This window comes from Heloderma suspectum, chromosome 6 (assembly GCF_057233095.1).
Source record: "Heloderma suspectum isolate Gila_16-S chromosome 6, 16-S_ref, whole genome shotgun sequence".
Lineage (NCBI taxonomy): Eukaryota > Metazoa > Chordata > Lepidosauria > Squamata > Helodermatidae > Heloderma > Heloderma suspectum.
Window position 1 is genome coordinate 129,125,588 of NC_139463.1, and position 15,353 is coordinate 129,140,940.

General features: G+C 54.5%; 1 protein-coding gene across 2 annotated transcripts in view; it reads left to right on the forward strand.

Moving 5' to 3' along the window:
• The first annotated feature begins 702 nt into the window (after positions 1-702).
• LRCH4 (leucine rich repeats and calponin homology domain containing 4) overlaps positions 703-15,353 on the forward strand; it is a 67,238-nt gene continuing 52,587 nt past the window's right edge. Inside the window, exon 1 of one of the 2 annotated variants that reach the window (XM_084806916.1) lies at positions 703-979. In XM_084806916.1, the coding sequence (XP_084663042.1) occupies positions 787-979 (193 nt within the window). In that variant the 5' untranslated portion in view covers positions 703-786. The remainder of the gene's footprint in view (positions 980-15,353) is intronic. The other variant, XR_014784014.1, reaches the window with a different exon arrangement.

A 15,353-nucleotide genomic window follows, 5' to 3' on the forward strand; every position in this document is an offset into this window, starting at 1 on the left:
CAATCAGACATTAATTTTCTCTGCCACTCATGCTCCTGCTATTGATTGGTCAGTCACCTTGCTATTCAAACTTTTAGCGCCCGCCTCTCCCGGGGTAGCTCTTACTCTGATTGGACCTTAGCCAGCCCTCAGCACCCACCCTCCCCGGGGAAAACCATTTCTGGGTTTTCACCCATTTCTGGGTGGCTGGTATCGCTGCCACTCTTGCCTCCCCCTTGCTTAAAACCAAGCAAAGGACACCCCCCCCCCCACTTCCCGCTACCGCACATTCAATCTTTCAACCGTTGCCGCCAAAAGCATCGGGAATCGTCACCTTTCGCCTGATTGGTAATATATCCATCAGTCATATAGGCGAGCTCGCCTTCGCCCCATTGCGCGCTGTGATAAGCGCATTTTCTAGTTGCATGGGTAATGATTGGTCAATAATTTCACGTACCGCCTCTTTGAATGCCGTAGGACGAATTCACGCTGGTTGAAATGGCAGTCATTGCACGCACAAACGTCTCATTCGCTAGACGACGACGAATGCCCCCGCGTCCCTCCCCTCGCGCATTTGATTGGAGGAAAAGGAAGAAGAACGGGCCGTCGCTTTCCACCAGATTGGCTGCCGGGTGTGCGTACGCCCCGCCTGGCGCCCTGCTGCTTCCGGTGCCCCGCGTGGCCGGCCTGTGATAGGCTGACGCGGTGATTCAAGGACCGCCCCCTCTGGCTGAGGTCTCGCTGCCTGTGCGTCGCAGCTCTCATTCGGCCGGCGGGTGCCGCAGCGGAGACAGCCTAGCGTGCGGGATGGCAGCGGGCGAGGGCGGGGCCGAGTCGCTGCCCCCGCCCTCCCCCTCTTCGCCCGGCCCTCTTCCTGGCCCAGAGCGCGCCTTGGAAGAAGCGGCGGCCTCGGGCAGCCTGAGCCTGGCGGGGCGGCGCCTGAGGCATTTCCCCAGAGGAGCAGCTCGGCGCTGGGACCTCAGCGACACCACGCAAGCGGGTGAGAGGCTCGCCACGCCCCCTGCCCCAGAGATCTTTAGCTCCCCCTCCTTCTCAGGCCCCGCCCCATCCCGTTCCTTAGCAACCTCGGCTTGCCTTCATTGGCTACGCCCTTATTTGGCTCCACCCACAAAGGGGGTTCCTCTTCCTTTTGGCCGCGCCCCCATTCGGCCACGCCCACTCTCTTAGACGGCCCACCTTTGAAAGTAGCCTTTATTTATTTATTTATTTGTTTGTCTTTCTTTGGGGTTACTGTATCCAGAGGATAGCCTTCCTCAAGGTTGTGCCCTCCAGATGGGTTGTGTCCTCCAGATGGGTTGGACAACTCCCAGCATCCCCCAGCCAGCCTGGAACTCGTAACTCCCAGCATCCCCCATGCTGGCGAGGGGGGGGGGGATGCTGAGAGCTTTAGTCCACCTCATCTGAAAGGCACCAGGTTGGGGAAGGCTGCCCTAGGGATAAGGGTGAGACGCCCCGTAGAACACCCCTGTAAGGCAGGCTGTGCTGAGAGTGGTTGGGCCACGTAGTGATTCCAGCTTGGGTCCAAGTAGATTAGACTCCTGTGTTCCTCTGCCTCTTCTCCTGATGAGCACCATTGCAGCCCTGTGGGTGTTCCTATCTCGCCCATGCCCTAACTTCCCTTTTGCCCCTGTCAGGATTTCCTCCGGGCTTCCTGGCCGCCCTCTCTTCTCCCTGTTGTCCTCAGATTACTCCAGGTTAAGGTCTTGTCACTCCAATGGGCTCATCCCAAGGGTTTCTCTTGCCTGCCAGGAGGCTGGGCAGTTTGGGGCTATTTTGGCAAGGGACCACTGAGGAGGCAGCAGCTGTGTCTTGACTTGGGGAGCCCCTTGGAACTAAGCATGTATGTGGACTGGTCTGTGCATTGCCTCAGAAGTGTGGTCCAGTTGGCAGTCCCAGAGGTTTTTAAAACCCCCAAACAAAACTGTATTTGGAGAAGACACATGTTGATCCAGTCTTCTTCCCCCAACATGGTGCCCTCCGGATGCATTGGATTGTAATTCCCATCACCCCAATGACAGCCATGCTGACTGGGGACAATGGTAGCTGTAGTCTTGACACATCTGGAGGGTGCCAGGTTGGAAAGGGTTTTTAATCACAACCGCTTGTGAAGGACCTTCCTAAAAGAGTGGAGGTTTGGTGGACCTCTCTTGTCAGTGTGTTGCTTAGGAAAGGGGTAATGAAGAAAGAAGAGTGGCTGCATTTCATTTGGCTAATGGAGCGGAATCCATCACAGTCCTTTAGTTCTGGGACTTCTGGAGACAGAGTGCACTGGTTAAAGACATGTTTTTGCTGCTTTAAATTTTTCTGTATCTGTGTTTTGCCTAGAGAAGGGGTTAAAAGGGAGTCTTGATAAGACGTTTTTACTGCAGAAGCTTCCCATAAAGATGTGGCTGTTCTGTGCTGCCACTGAGGAAATGGTGTCCAGACTCAGGTTTTCAGCTGCAGGAAGATCCCTGAGAGGGTGAGATGACTAGAGCGGTGGTTGGGCTGTAGAACAAGTTACTGAGAGATATGGTGGAATCTCCCCCAGCATAACTTCTTTGAAGGAGCGACCCATTTATAAGGCAGGGGATCCCATCTGTGTTGCAGGGTGTGTGCATGCGAGAAGATGGGATTCAAGGGCTGGCTGTGGCTCGGGTTGACTTGGGGCCTTTAACCACTTCCTGATCCTCTCTTTCATTTACTGAGTTTTGAGGTGGGCCCAATCAGAATGCTGCCTTTGCACTGAGTTCCCAAAGAACAGCAGGATCGCCCCCACCCTGGCTACAGAAATAAACTGCTTTAGAGCCAAAATAACAAAAGTGAGGAATTGGGCAATTTCTGGGGAAATGTGTTTGTGTGCACAGGGGACAAGGTTTGTAGTAGTGAGCTTGATGTTTGGGGTCTGAACTCTCTTGCCAGGACCACTGGAATTAGTGGAAAGACCTTGTGTGAGTGTATATCTGCCAAGACGATCTACTTCCTTTACCTTGAGGCTGAGGGGCTTTTTCTGGTGAAGGAAATGGGCGGATGAGCTTGTATCTCAACAGAATCTCTTTCTTACAGTGGCATACTTCTTGTTAAGCAGCTGTTTGTGAAAACTGGCAGGGGTGTGTGTGTGAGAGAAAATCCCCTTTTGCACTCTGGGCTTCTGTTTGCTTTCGTTCTCATCAGCCTTGCAGCTCCGTTCCCCTTTCGATGTAATCAGAGCTTTCCACCATCACTTTATGGAGTGAGGGGGCAGAGCATAGTGCCCCACGTTGTGACTCCTGAGGAATGCTTTGTCGGGGGGGTGCTTCTGAATCCCCTCTTTTTCAGGAGGGCCCTGTAAGAATTAATGAGCTGCCTAAACCCCCCTTCAGTCTGTGACTGGGAAGCTGTGGGAGGGGCGCCTCTTCGAGTGGGGCTTCTAAATTTAAGCGTCCCACACTTGCAGCAGTAACAGTCTGTGAGGAGATGAGGAGCCCTCGGGCGCCTGTGGGCGCCTGTGTGTGTGTGACGCTTTGCAGCCAGCCTCTCTTCCTGTGCCGCTTTGCATATGCTGCTTGCGGACCGCTGCAGCTCTGCAAGGTGGTGGTGCTGCTGCTGCTGCTGCTGCTGCAGATGAGTGACTTCTCTCCCCTCTTCCCCCCTCCCCTGCCAGCAGTCGGGGCCTCTCACTCTCTGCATGCTAGCTGGGCAGGGGAGATGCTGCTGCGGGCGGGAGGGGGAGGGTGCTTCTTCCTGGGAAGAGGTGAGTCAGCTGAGGCTGTGCAGCATGTCTGTTCCAGCTCTGTCAGGCTGCTTGCTTCTGAAACTTCTGTTCTGGGGCTTGCCCTTGGGCAGTGGTACTCGGGGGCTCAATTGCTGCGTAAAGATCTCTCCTCTGCTCATTCCCCTGGCGTGCTGGGAAGACCAGGGGCTGATCAAGGTTGATGTCCTTGCTTCCCACAGTGGGGAGCCAGCCAGATGCTTCCAAGAAGCCCACAAGCCAGGCCTGAAGGCAAAGACGCCCCCCCCCGCACATTATAGTCTCCTCCCCCCCCCCGCCCCGGTACACTCCCCCTGGTATCTGGTACACTCCCTTTGAAGGAGGAAGTTCCCCTGAGCTATCATGGCTTATAGTCACTGACAGATTTCTCCTCTTCCATGGATTTGTCAAAGCCCCCTTTAAAGCCCCCTATGCTGGTGCCTACATCTTGTGACAGTGATGAGGATCCCCTGTGGATCCTCTCCATAGGGGGGTGATGATGCCATTGTGTGAAGGAGTGCTTCATTTTTGTCCAGCACAGTTGGCTTGAGAGTAGCACCTTCCAGCCTTGTGGGCTGAAATAGGCAGGCATGTCTACCTTTTTTTACCGGTGGCTCCTCCTCGTTCAGGTCAAGGGAGGGTGGAGTAGCCCCTCCTCTTCTCTGAGCTGGAATCAAGAGCCCAGATGGCTCCGGGAGGGGCTGAGCAAGTGTGGTGAAGGAGTGGAGGGCACAGTACACCCCCGAGGTTTGCATGACTGCATCTACTGCGGCCATTCTGATCTTCCTTACAGCACAATCCTATGTGTGTCTGTTCAGGAGTTCAGTGTGTATAAGACTGCAGCCTTCACCTCTCTTATGGGAAACAAGTAGCCACTTGCATTCTCCAGAACAGGGATGGGCAACGTGCGGCCCTCAGGATGTTTTGGTCTAGAGCTGCCATTACCCTTCACCATTGGCTATGCTGGCTAGGGCTGATGGGACCTGTAGGTCTGGAGAACCACAAGTTGCCCACACCTGCTCCGGAAGGTGAGAGGCTGGAGTTGTGGGTTGTCCCAGGTTTGGGAAGCAAGGAAAACTTTTTGTGTGAGACCTAGGACACCCAGGTTTTTGGTGGGGGTGGGGGGAGGTCAGTAAAGAACTTCCCGTCTCTGCAATATGTTCCTGTTATAGATGTGTTGCTGCCTTCCTGGATCATGCTGGGCAATGCCTGTGCTGTTCATCAGCATAGGGCAATGTCATCTCCATTTAAGAGCCTAGCAAAAGATCACAACTCTGACTGGCTGAGGTCAGACATCACACCAAACCCTGGTTTGATCTCTCAAACACACAGGCCGCTTGCTTGCTTTAGTTTTCTCTCTGCTCGGTCTCTAGGTGTGGGGGCCTCCAGTGGAGGAGCAGTGGCCATTAACTGCGGCTTGTCAACTCATGCCAAACCATGGCTGGAACAAACCATGGCTTGCAAAGCCCGTGCTTTCTCATTTTGGTTTGCTGGCCGGTTGGAAGCTACGCTTTGTCATTTCATACATCATGCTAAACTATAGTCCAGCTTTCTTAATAGCGGTGTGTTGAGATGTCTGAATTGTGCCACTGTGTGTAACAAAAGGTTAGTGTGTGTATGCGTATAAATAATTCGAGCTGGGAAAGTGTTCCTTGGAAGACTGGGTTTGGGACATTTTGTGTGTGTGGGGGGTGAGATTTGCCATTGGAAGGGGCTGTCTGTTGGATGAAGCGGTCAGGATTAATGCGATTCCTCTCAGGCAGCTTCAACTATTCCCCCCCCAACTCCCTCCTGCTACAGTGTTTACTTGCACTCTCCCTGGATGTTGCTTTGGTCCTTGGAGCACTGCCCCGTCTTCAGCCTTGCGCACTGGCTTGGGGCTTTCACGGAGAAGTGCCCTTGTAGCCCAGCCAGACTGCCAATGAGCCTGGGCCATTTTGGATTTTCAGCTGATGGCATCCCACAGGGCAAAGGGTGACTTTGGTGTGGAAGAACTGGCTAGGGCATGTTCCAGGCCAAGAGGGTCCAGCCCCTCTTCCTTGTACCTTGCTTAGCTGCAAATTAACCTGCTCTGGTGCATTCCTGTGGAGGGCCTGCTTGGATTAATCCCTTCGGCAGAGCTGAAATGCAGAGCAAGCAAGCATTCGTAGACTGGAGTCATTTATAAAACCTTGCGGCCCCTTCTTGCCACACTGTGGCAAGTGATGGATAGCACTGTGACGAGCTGTTCTGGGGACCTGTGTCCACCTGCATGTTGCTAAACAGGCTCTGTCCTGCTCTTCGAATTGTGTGTGAATGTTGTTCATAGAATAGGAAGCAGCAGAAATCCGTTTTTAAATTGGGTTGGTGGATGACTGCCTGGCCAAATGCTGAGTTGGCCTCTTCCTGCTCTGGGCCCCGTGACTCTTTAGCGGAGCTTCAGTCTGAGCACTGTCTCCGAGCCCTTGACCTGTGTCTCCTTGGTACTGGAGTCCACACTGTTAAAGCCTTTCTGTGTAGGAAGGGCTCCAGGAGTGATGGAGATGGATGGGGGGCCAGCCCGTTGCCCAGCAACGGCACTGCAGGGATGCCAGTTCCTTGGAACAAAGCTTGACATGTGCTTGGCATGGCCTGTGCAAAATGTGAGAGAGCCCTGCAAGTTTTCAACCTGCTTTAGGTTGCTCCTGAGGATGACTTTTAAAGGAAAACCCTGAGCTAGCACATGAGGCCTGGGTGACCTCTGGAGGCTTGGGTTTCAAAGCAACCCCTTACCACACGCACACACACACCCTCTCGTAATTGCTTCTCCCTGAGTGCCCAGTGCAGAGAGAGGCCATCTGGCCTTGTATAGAAACTATAGACCAGCTGGGTTGGTCGGTGGTAGGTAAACCTATTTCACAGCAGAGGGCTGATTTCGGTGGCCGTTTCAATTCCAGAGTTCTGCGTCTTATAGAGGTAGGACTCTTTTAAGGCAGATCTGGTCTAGTAACCTTTTAAAAACTTATTTGCAGAAGAACATTTTAACTGGCGTCATACATGCCAGTGTTAGTCAGGTGGGGCACATCAGCAGCAGGGGAACTGCCGATCACCAGCCTTGTCCAGCTTAGAAAAACTTCCCTGTCTTGTTTGCTTGGAGGTCGTTCTTACTTGCTACTGACAACTAGAAATCTAAAACAAACGAGTCCCAGATCATGACAGGGCCTGGGCCTGCCTTCTTTTTCTCTCTGCATGTGGCACCTGCTGTCATCGCATATTTAGTTGATTCTTCACAGGTCTGTGTCTTTCAAGGACTTGAAAGGTTGTCACAGAGAGGAAGGCCAGGACCTCTTCTGGATCATCCCAGAGTGCAGGACACGGAGTAGTGGGCTCAAGTGACAGGAACCCAGATTCCGGCTGAACATCAGGAGAAACTTCCTGACTGTCAGAGCAATACGACAGTGGAACCCATTCCCCAGGGAGGCGGTGGGCTCTCCCACACTGGGAGCATTCAAAGCGAGGCTGGACAGCCATCTGTTGGGGATGCTCTGACTTGGATTCCTGCACTGAGCGGGGGGTTGGACTCGATGGTCTTGTAGGCCCCTTCCAACCTTTCCATTCTATAGTTCTTCAATCCCCCTTAAGCTGATCTCTGGGGCTAGAAATGCCTCTTGGCTTCTCTGGTGAAGGAGTGGTCCAAACTGGCCTGTGTGTGAATGGCTTCCTGCCAGCACTCATTCTTCCAGGAACCCGATCTCCACGGGCCCAGCTGCCAGTGAACTGGTGGGGGGGAGGGACTCCAAGCTGTGCTGCAGGGCTGGAAGGCCTGCTCCTCCCTTCCTCCTTCCTCCTTCCTCCCTCTCTCTGGTTCCCCTTTTCTGTAGCCCAGAAGCCTCCTTTCCATTTCAGCCACTAGTAAATGAAGGCCCCGGGCGAGTGATCCTTCTGATCATGGGAGTGGGTCTGCCATGTGATGCCGCTCCCACCCCCTCTCTTGTGTGCAGATTGCACATGAGCCTGCTCCCCCCATCAGTCCAGCTGCCAGGCTAGACAATGGAGGCCGCTGCCGCCAGTGGGACACTTTTCTGCTGTTGCTCGCTGCAGTGAGCAGCTGTCCTCCTCATTCCAGCAGGTGGGTGGAGGGCTGCAGAGTCAGGCACTCACAGCACCCCCAGGCAAACGGGAGTGCCTGGCCCGGGGTGGCCGCAGTGTTGGCTTCCTTCTGAAATTAAGTGGGCAGGGAGGTCGGTGAGAACAGCCTGGTGTGGGGAGGCAGCCCTCAGGGCTGAGGGAGGGTGGCAGAAACCCCCCTTGTCGTGTTCCACGCACCACCCCTGTGAGAAAGCTGTCCATTTTCTGCTGACGGTGTAATTGGTCCTCCTGGAGCTTTCAGTCCTGCCCCATGGTAGAAAAAGGGGGCTGGGGGCAAAAGGCTGCCTTCAGTGGAGCTGCAGCCAAGCCCCTCTTCCTTTGGGGGTGCCTTTCTCAATAGGTCAAGCCTGGTGCTTTTGGCAGGTGTGGGGATCACGGCCTAAGAGCAGCTCTGGTTCTCTTTCTGGTGCTCTTAGTCTGAATCAGAGGCCTGGCCACATTGGGAGGGGGTGGAAGAACTGGCTGGCCCAGGTCCTCAGGCCCAGGACAGCGGGGCGCGCGGGTCACACGCAGCAGTGGCTCAGCTGGGCCCCATTTCTTCCTTTCTGATTGTTCTTGTCTCACTTTTCCATTTCCCAAAGTGAGACGTGGCCCAAATAAGTGTCATCAGCAAGAAATGTTTTTTAAAAACAAACAAGACAAGGAGCTAAAACAGTCTAATGGGCAGGCAGCCTGGTGCCCTCCAGATGTTTTGGACTACAACCCTCCTAAGCCCCAGCCAGCATGGCGAGTGGTCGGGAGCGAAGGCAGTTGTGCTCCAAAACAATCTGCAGGGCACCGAGATTGCCTGCCTACCTGGAAAGCCAAATGGGAGTCAGTATGTGTCCACAGCCTGCCAGAAGGCCAACGAGGGTGGAGCCAGGGGCAGCCCCCCCCCCCGTGCACACACCCATGCTGAGCCTCCGCTGTTGACTTATTTATTTATTTATTTTATTATTGCATTTATATCCTGCCTTTTTTCCTCTTGCAAGGAACCCAAGGCGGCTTACATTATCCTCCTCCTCTCCATTTTATCCTCACAACAACAACCCTGTGAGGTGGGTTGGGCTGAGAGTGTGTGACTGGCCCAAAGTCACCCAGTGAGCTTCCATGGCCGAGTGGGGACTAGAACCCGGATCTCCCAGCTCCCAGTCCAATACTCTTCCCACTACACCACACTGACTTCAGAGTTTGGGTAGGTTTTGTCTTGGAGGAGACAGTGCTTAAGGCATCCTGGTCCCAGATGGTTTAGGGCAGGTGTGGGCAAGCTTTGCTGCGCCAGATGGGTTGGGCTGCAGCTCCCATTCACCTCACCATTGGCTCTAGTGGCTGGGGCTGATGGGAGCTACAGTCCCAGCAACATCTGGAGAGCCATGCATGCCCCCCCCCCCCGGTTTAGGGCTTCAAAGGTCGAAACCAGGATTTTGAATTGAGCCTGGAAACAAATTGATAGCCACTGAAGAAGATGGTGTAGTGCAACAGATGTTTGCTCTACGCTGCTGTCCCCAGTTAGTGACCTGCCAACTTCATTTTGAAACCATGTGATGCTCCAGGCAGTCCTTAGCCCCTGAAGAGCACGTAGCAGTCAGGGGAGGGGGCCCTGAAGAACCGACAGAGGCCCATTCTTTTGGCATTCTTAAAGTGGCAGAACTCATCTGCTGCTCCTGCCCAGCTGTGAACCATCTTGATCAGCCTTCCCCAGCCTGGTGCCCTCCAGATGGGTTGGACTGCAACTCCCAGCATCCCCAGTGAGCTGTGCTGGAAGTTGCAGCCCAGCCCATCTGGAGGGCACCAGGCTGGGGAAGGCTGACCTGAAGTTGGGGGCTGCTGCTCCACTTGCACATGCCTGAAGCTGCCTTCTGCTGGGCCAGACCGTTGGTCCCTCCGGTCTGGTGTTGTTGTCACTGACTGGCAGCAGTGGGTCTGCAGGGTCTCCTGGCTGACCCTTGGTAGCTGGAGAGGTCCAGGGCGAAGCCTGGGGCACTCTTAATTCAAAGCCTGTGCTCCACTCCTGGCCCCTGGCCCCTCCCCGCGGTCCTGGTTATAGCGAGGATCCACAGCGGCTGGTGATGGATGGCTCACGTGTGCACAGCGCCCTCTCTCGTCTCCCCCCACACACAGTCCCCCCCCCCCCGTGATGTTACTTGGTCTTAAACCTTCTGTGTTTTTCAAAAGTCAGCGGTGCAGCTGAATATCTCAATCGAACAGGAGATCTGAAGGTTGGGGCTGATTTCCCAGCCACCTCAGCCTGGTGCCTGTCTGTTCTGCCATGCTTGTTGCTGGCTCTTTGGGTAAGCTGTGTTGCAGGCGTGAACAGGGAGGGTGGCCTCATGCCCAGGCGGGGAAGTTGCAGCTGCCAGCCTTCCTCGAACCAGGCATCTGCATTGGAGAGGCCTTGGCTCCGGCCTGATTTGGGAGGAGGAGTGGCATACCCTGGCATGCGGCCCGGCTAGGGCAGGAACCTGTTCTGTCACTTTCTCGAGCGCACTTCCCTCCAAGAAATTAACTGATTGAAAGACTGGAGCTCTGATCAGTTGCGTACAGGGGCGGAGGGCATGTGCCCTGCTGTCAACCATCGTGTGTTGGAGGGGTCTGCCCTGGAGAGCCTCCCCCCACCCAAAGTCCTTCTAGCCCTGGTGGGATGAGAGAGCTATTCCCTCCCTCCACATGCCTCCAACGCACAGGCAGAATTGCTGTCATGCGGGGCGAGCTTGATGGAGTGCTAGGTTATATGCCAGCCCCCTTGAAGCCATAGAAATGGGCCCATGATTTCAAGACCTCCCCACCCCAAGGCTTGAGGAGCTAGTATAGTCCTCAGAACAGAGAACTGGGCCCGGATCCGGGAGACTTTCGTCCAAGGTTCCTTCCCCCACCCCAGCTATCTGCTGTTTGCAAGCCGAGGTTAATCATCAGGGCTGGGGGGAAATGCCAGCTTCCTGGCATCCTTATCCACATCATCTAGATTTATATACCAGCCAACTGACAAACACCCTTGGGGTGTTCAATGGTCATAAAATGTAAGCCCTGCCTGGGCTCCTGAAGCTTTTTTGTTGGATCCTAAAGAATCTGGAAAGTTTCCAACACTGCACAGGGCTGGCACCTAAGCGTATAATAATAATAATTAAAAAAAGGTAAAGGTGTCCCCAACCAGTCGTGTCCGACTCTAGGGTGTGGTGCTCATCTCCATTTCTAAGCCGAAGAGCCAGCGCTGTCCGAAGACGCTTCCGTGGTCATGTGGCCGGCATGACTGAACACCGAGGTGCACGGAACGCTGCTACCTTTCCTGCCAAGGCAGTACCTATTTATCTACTTGCAGTTTCTTGCTTTCGAACTGCTAGGTTGGCAGGAGCTGGGACCGAAGACGGGAGCTCACTCCGTCACGCAGCACTCGGGTCTCGAACTGCTGTCCTGCCAACCTTCCGGTCTGCAGTTCAGCATCTTAACCACTAAGCCACCACGGCCCCAAGCGTATAATACTGGTTCCTTAAACAATGGATGATGGCAGAAGGTGGTAAGTTGGAAAGTCACTTCTAACCCTGAGTGCTGTTTTGAGCCAAGGCACAGCTTGTTGGATGGGGAACAGGCGGTAGTCCATTGGAAAACTCCCTTCCAGAGGTCGGCTTGCGAAGGGATGGAAGTGGCAATAGGAAATCCTCTATTGGCTGGGCCTGCGGAAGGGCAGGCAGCTGGCCCTGAGGATCTGCGGGGCTCTGCGAGAGTGAGGTTGGCCTGACAGTGGTCTGCATGCAGAAGCCAGGCCACTTGGATGGCTAGGGGGATGTGGCCGCTTGCAGGGGAGGGGGGTCGGAGGGCAAAAAGCTTTGAATGCACATTTCTGGAGCAGCTGAGTAAGTTCCAGGCCCTGAGACTGAAGGGGCCCTGTATTCCCTTGGTGTGAAGACACTCTTAAAGAAAAGCCAGCACCTTTTTCTGAAGTGCCTGTCCTATGCAGGGACAGAAGAAATGCGGGCCTTCCTGGACACTGAGTGGTGTCGCGTCACTGAGCGCTGTTTCCTTCTTTCCAGCCCTGGCCAGCGCTCTTCATGGAGCAGGAACCTCGCTTAGTATGAGAAATGGTTCCTGTGGTCACCTGTGTTTGGCACCCTTGGCTGTGCTGCTGCAGCAGCTGCTGCCTCTGCCTCCCCCGCCTCCAGCCAGAGGCTGCCTCCTGGCCCCAGTGGCTGCCTCGCTGCTCTCCCCCATAGCGCCAAGCCCAGGGCTGGCGCTCTGGCGTGGACAGGCAGCGTTGGTCTTCTGTGCTCCATGCACCGACGCAGCAAAGGTTCTTTCCCTCTCCCCTGTATTGCTCGTCCTGCTGCCATTCTTAGCGTCTCTGCTGCCCTTGATCAGCCTCAGCCAAGAGGTGAGGAGGCTCCTTGCCAAGGCCCGCCAGCTGCATTGTGGGCTGGGGGAATGGGCAGGGGCTAAGCAACCATTTCTGGCCCCAGCTGGATGAACGGGCTTGAGCGCGTGTGTCTGTTTTGGGTCAAATGCACCCCCCCGCCGAAGCTCAGTTCCAGGAGTGACACGTGCCTAAAAATTCTGTTTTGCTGTCACTGTACTGCAGCCTCCCCCAACCTGGTGCTCCCTCCAGATATGTTGGAGGTAGTACTACATCTCCCATAACCCCCTTGGGATTATGATGGCAGAAGGACCCCCTTGGGATTATGGGAGATGTAGCCTAACACATCTGGTGGGCACCAGGCTGGGGAAGCTTGCTTTCGTGTCTTGGTTAGAGTTTGCTGAAATGGAGGATGCGGAAGAGCATGGGGGGGGGGAGACTGCCGCCTTGTGCAACCCCCAGCTGGCTTCGAAGGGTTGGGTGGCGCAGTCGTGTAGTTCTGTGGTCAGGGAGGCTCTGAGCAAGGGGGGCGTTTTTATCCACGCTGGGCACCACCCCCACCAAGGCACGGGAGCTGCACCAGATCTCCGCCGTGCGCAAGGAAACGGTGGCCTGTCCTCCCTCACCGTGTTTGGGGGGGGGGGGGGGCTATACCTTGAGGGTGGCTGAAAGTGGGTCTCTCCAACGGAGCAGCTGGCCTGGGCCACCTGTTCCTGGCCACAGCCCTGTTGGGGGCCCTGGGGGGGCCTCTCTGGTGAAGGCTCAGCTCCTCCCGCCCCCTGAGGCTTGCACTGCTGCCACTGGTTAAGCCCAGGCATGGTTGCCCAGGGCACGCATGCCAAAGTCTCTGTCGCCACAGGTTTGCACGTGCCTTTTTCCTTCTGAGTTGGGTTGGGGCTTCTCACCCCCGCAGTCACTTACAGCAAACAAATGTGCCGCCCTGTAACTAAGGAGGCAGCTGGCAGAAAGCTGAGCTTTGCCGGGCAGTGGGCTGGGGCGGGGGGGATTCCTGGCCTATTTAGCAGCCCAGGAGGCTTTTCTCAAACGCCCTCTTGTGTGTTTCCTCTCATGCCTTCCGTTGGGAATGAGTGTGTGTGTGTGTGTGTGTGTGTGAGAGAGAGAGAGAGAGAGAGAGAGAGATTGTGGCCATCGCAACTTCCTGTGGAAATGCCCGCCTTTGTGGAAAGCGGCTTTGCTGGACCAGAGTGCTTCTGTTTCCAGTCAATATCATCTGGGGTTCTGGAGCCTCTGCTGTTCGGAAGGAGTGGGTGAGGACCCCCACTGCTGCTCCCCACACGTCACCTTAAGGCCCTTCCGTAGGTGGAGTACAAGCACCTCTGGCCCTCCTTTCTGCCCCCCACAGCCCAGTGTCATCTTGCTGCAGTCCTGGTGGCAGCTGGGAGGGGCTGGATCCCGCCCACCAACTCCCTTTCACATGCTTGAAGCCTGTTATCTTTCTTTCTCTTCCTGGCCTCTTCGCACAGCACCCTCCCCCAGTGCCCTCTCCTCTGGGATCATAAACATCCCTTGTCCTTTCACCCTTATTTATATAGTGGCTTCAAGTTCCGTGCTGCTTTGCAAGCATTAAATGGTAAAGAGAGGAGGGCCTGTTTTGTCTTAAGTTAACCAGAGGGGAAGGAGGGAGGGTCCTTGACACACCAGCAGGATAAATTGTGATCTTATTATACAAGCAGTGGTGGGGCTGTTGTGGTCCACTCAGTAGCAGTTGCAGGAGGAGCTCTGGTCTGGTGGGGAGGTATGTTCTGTTTGACATACTGGAGGTTCCCGAGGGTACAAGCCCACACTAAAATAATTACACCACACCCCGGCACACATGAGCCAGTAGCCTAGCTCTGACACAGGCCACCAGCAGTCCCCGCCCACCCTCTCCTTTCCCTCCCCGCCCTCTCGCCTCCTTGGCCAGCTGCCCAGGCAGCATCCCAGCATGCCGTCTTTCCCTCTTGCGTCACCCCACGTGTGCTGACCAGCTCGCGCACGCGGCAGCACCGGCTGTTCCACTTGTGCCCCTCCGAGGCGGCCCCTCGCAGCACAAGGAACTGGGTTGGGGGGGGGGCTACTGCCTGTGATACCAGAGTAATATGTAGGCATCATGTCTAGTAGCTGTTGATGGCCTTATCCTCCATGTTATCCATTACAATGTGCTTTCCCCTTCCCTTGATTGCCTGTGTAGGGTGCTCTGTCCTGGCACCCCCAGTTGCTGGACTGGAGTTTCATGTTGACTGTTTTGGAATCCAAAGACCCTGGCACCGCTTAGGGTTCTAGGCAGAGAAGGGTTAGCAATATGCCCACGTTCCCATGAATGTTTGAAGGCCAGGCTGTTTGCAAAGTGCTCCCTTTCTCCATAGTTCCCATCGCCAGAATCCCCCCTTGTGAGCTCCCTGTCTACACATCTGGGGCCAGGGAGAGTGTTCTGGTTATCGGCATCATGGTTTCTGTGTGGGTTTATATACTGCCAGTGGTGTGCTGTGATAGCGGGATGCTCTGCTGTGGCTATGTGAGCGGCCGGTGAGGGCTTCTTAAAGATGCCCATTGAAGTCAGCGGGAGGGAAATGTCCTTCAGCAGATGTGGGGCTAGTGTGAAGTTGTGCTGTCAATGGTGGCCCTGGCCCTGGATTGAAAGGTTATAGGATACGGCATAAGAGTGCTCCTTCCCTGTTCCATCCGCAGCGTTTCCGCTGTCCCACCAACATATGTTTCCTGGGGGTGTATGCCATCTGCCGTGGCAGTGGTGTCTCTGGCATTCTGCTAGCATGGTGGGTCTTTGGCTGAAGCTTACAGCCCCTCAGCCCGCTAGCAGATCTTCAGGATTGCACCCTCAGGTAATATTTTAAGACAGATTATTTTAAAGGTGTATAAAACTGACATTTAAAAAATGCACACCAATTTTTAATATTTTGTAATCCTCTCTGGTTTGCTTGTTGGTCAGATATTCAACTTTTGCTGCAATAAAGCAGAATACATGTCCAATTGTATCATATTTACAATTCTTGATCTCAGAAGTCATGTTTGTCTCCCCCTTTTTTTCTTTTCTACCAAAAAGACATTGGTGTGCATGACAGATGGTCATGAATTATGGTTTAAGATATGTTTGTAGAATTTAATGTGCTTGATTGAATGTAATGATAGATTTCAAAAAACCAGGTTTAAAAGCAATTTCCTTTTAAACAATATATTTTTTACTTCCTTGTTTTCTAC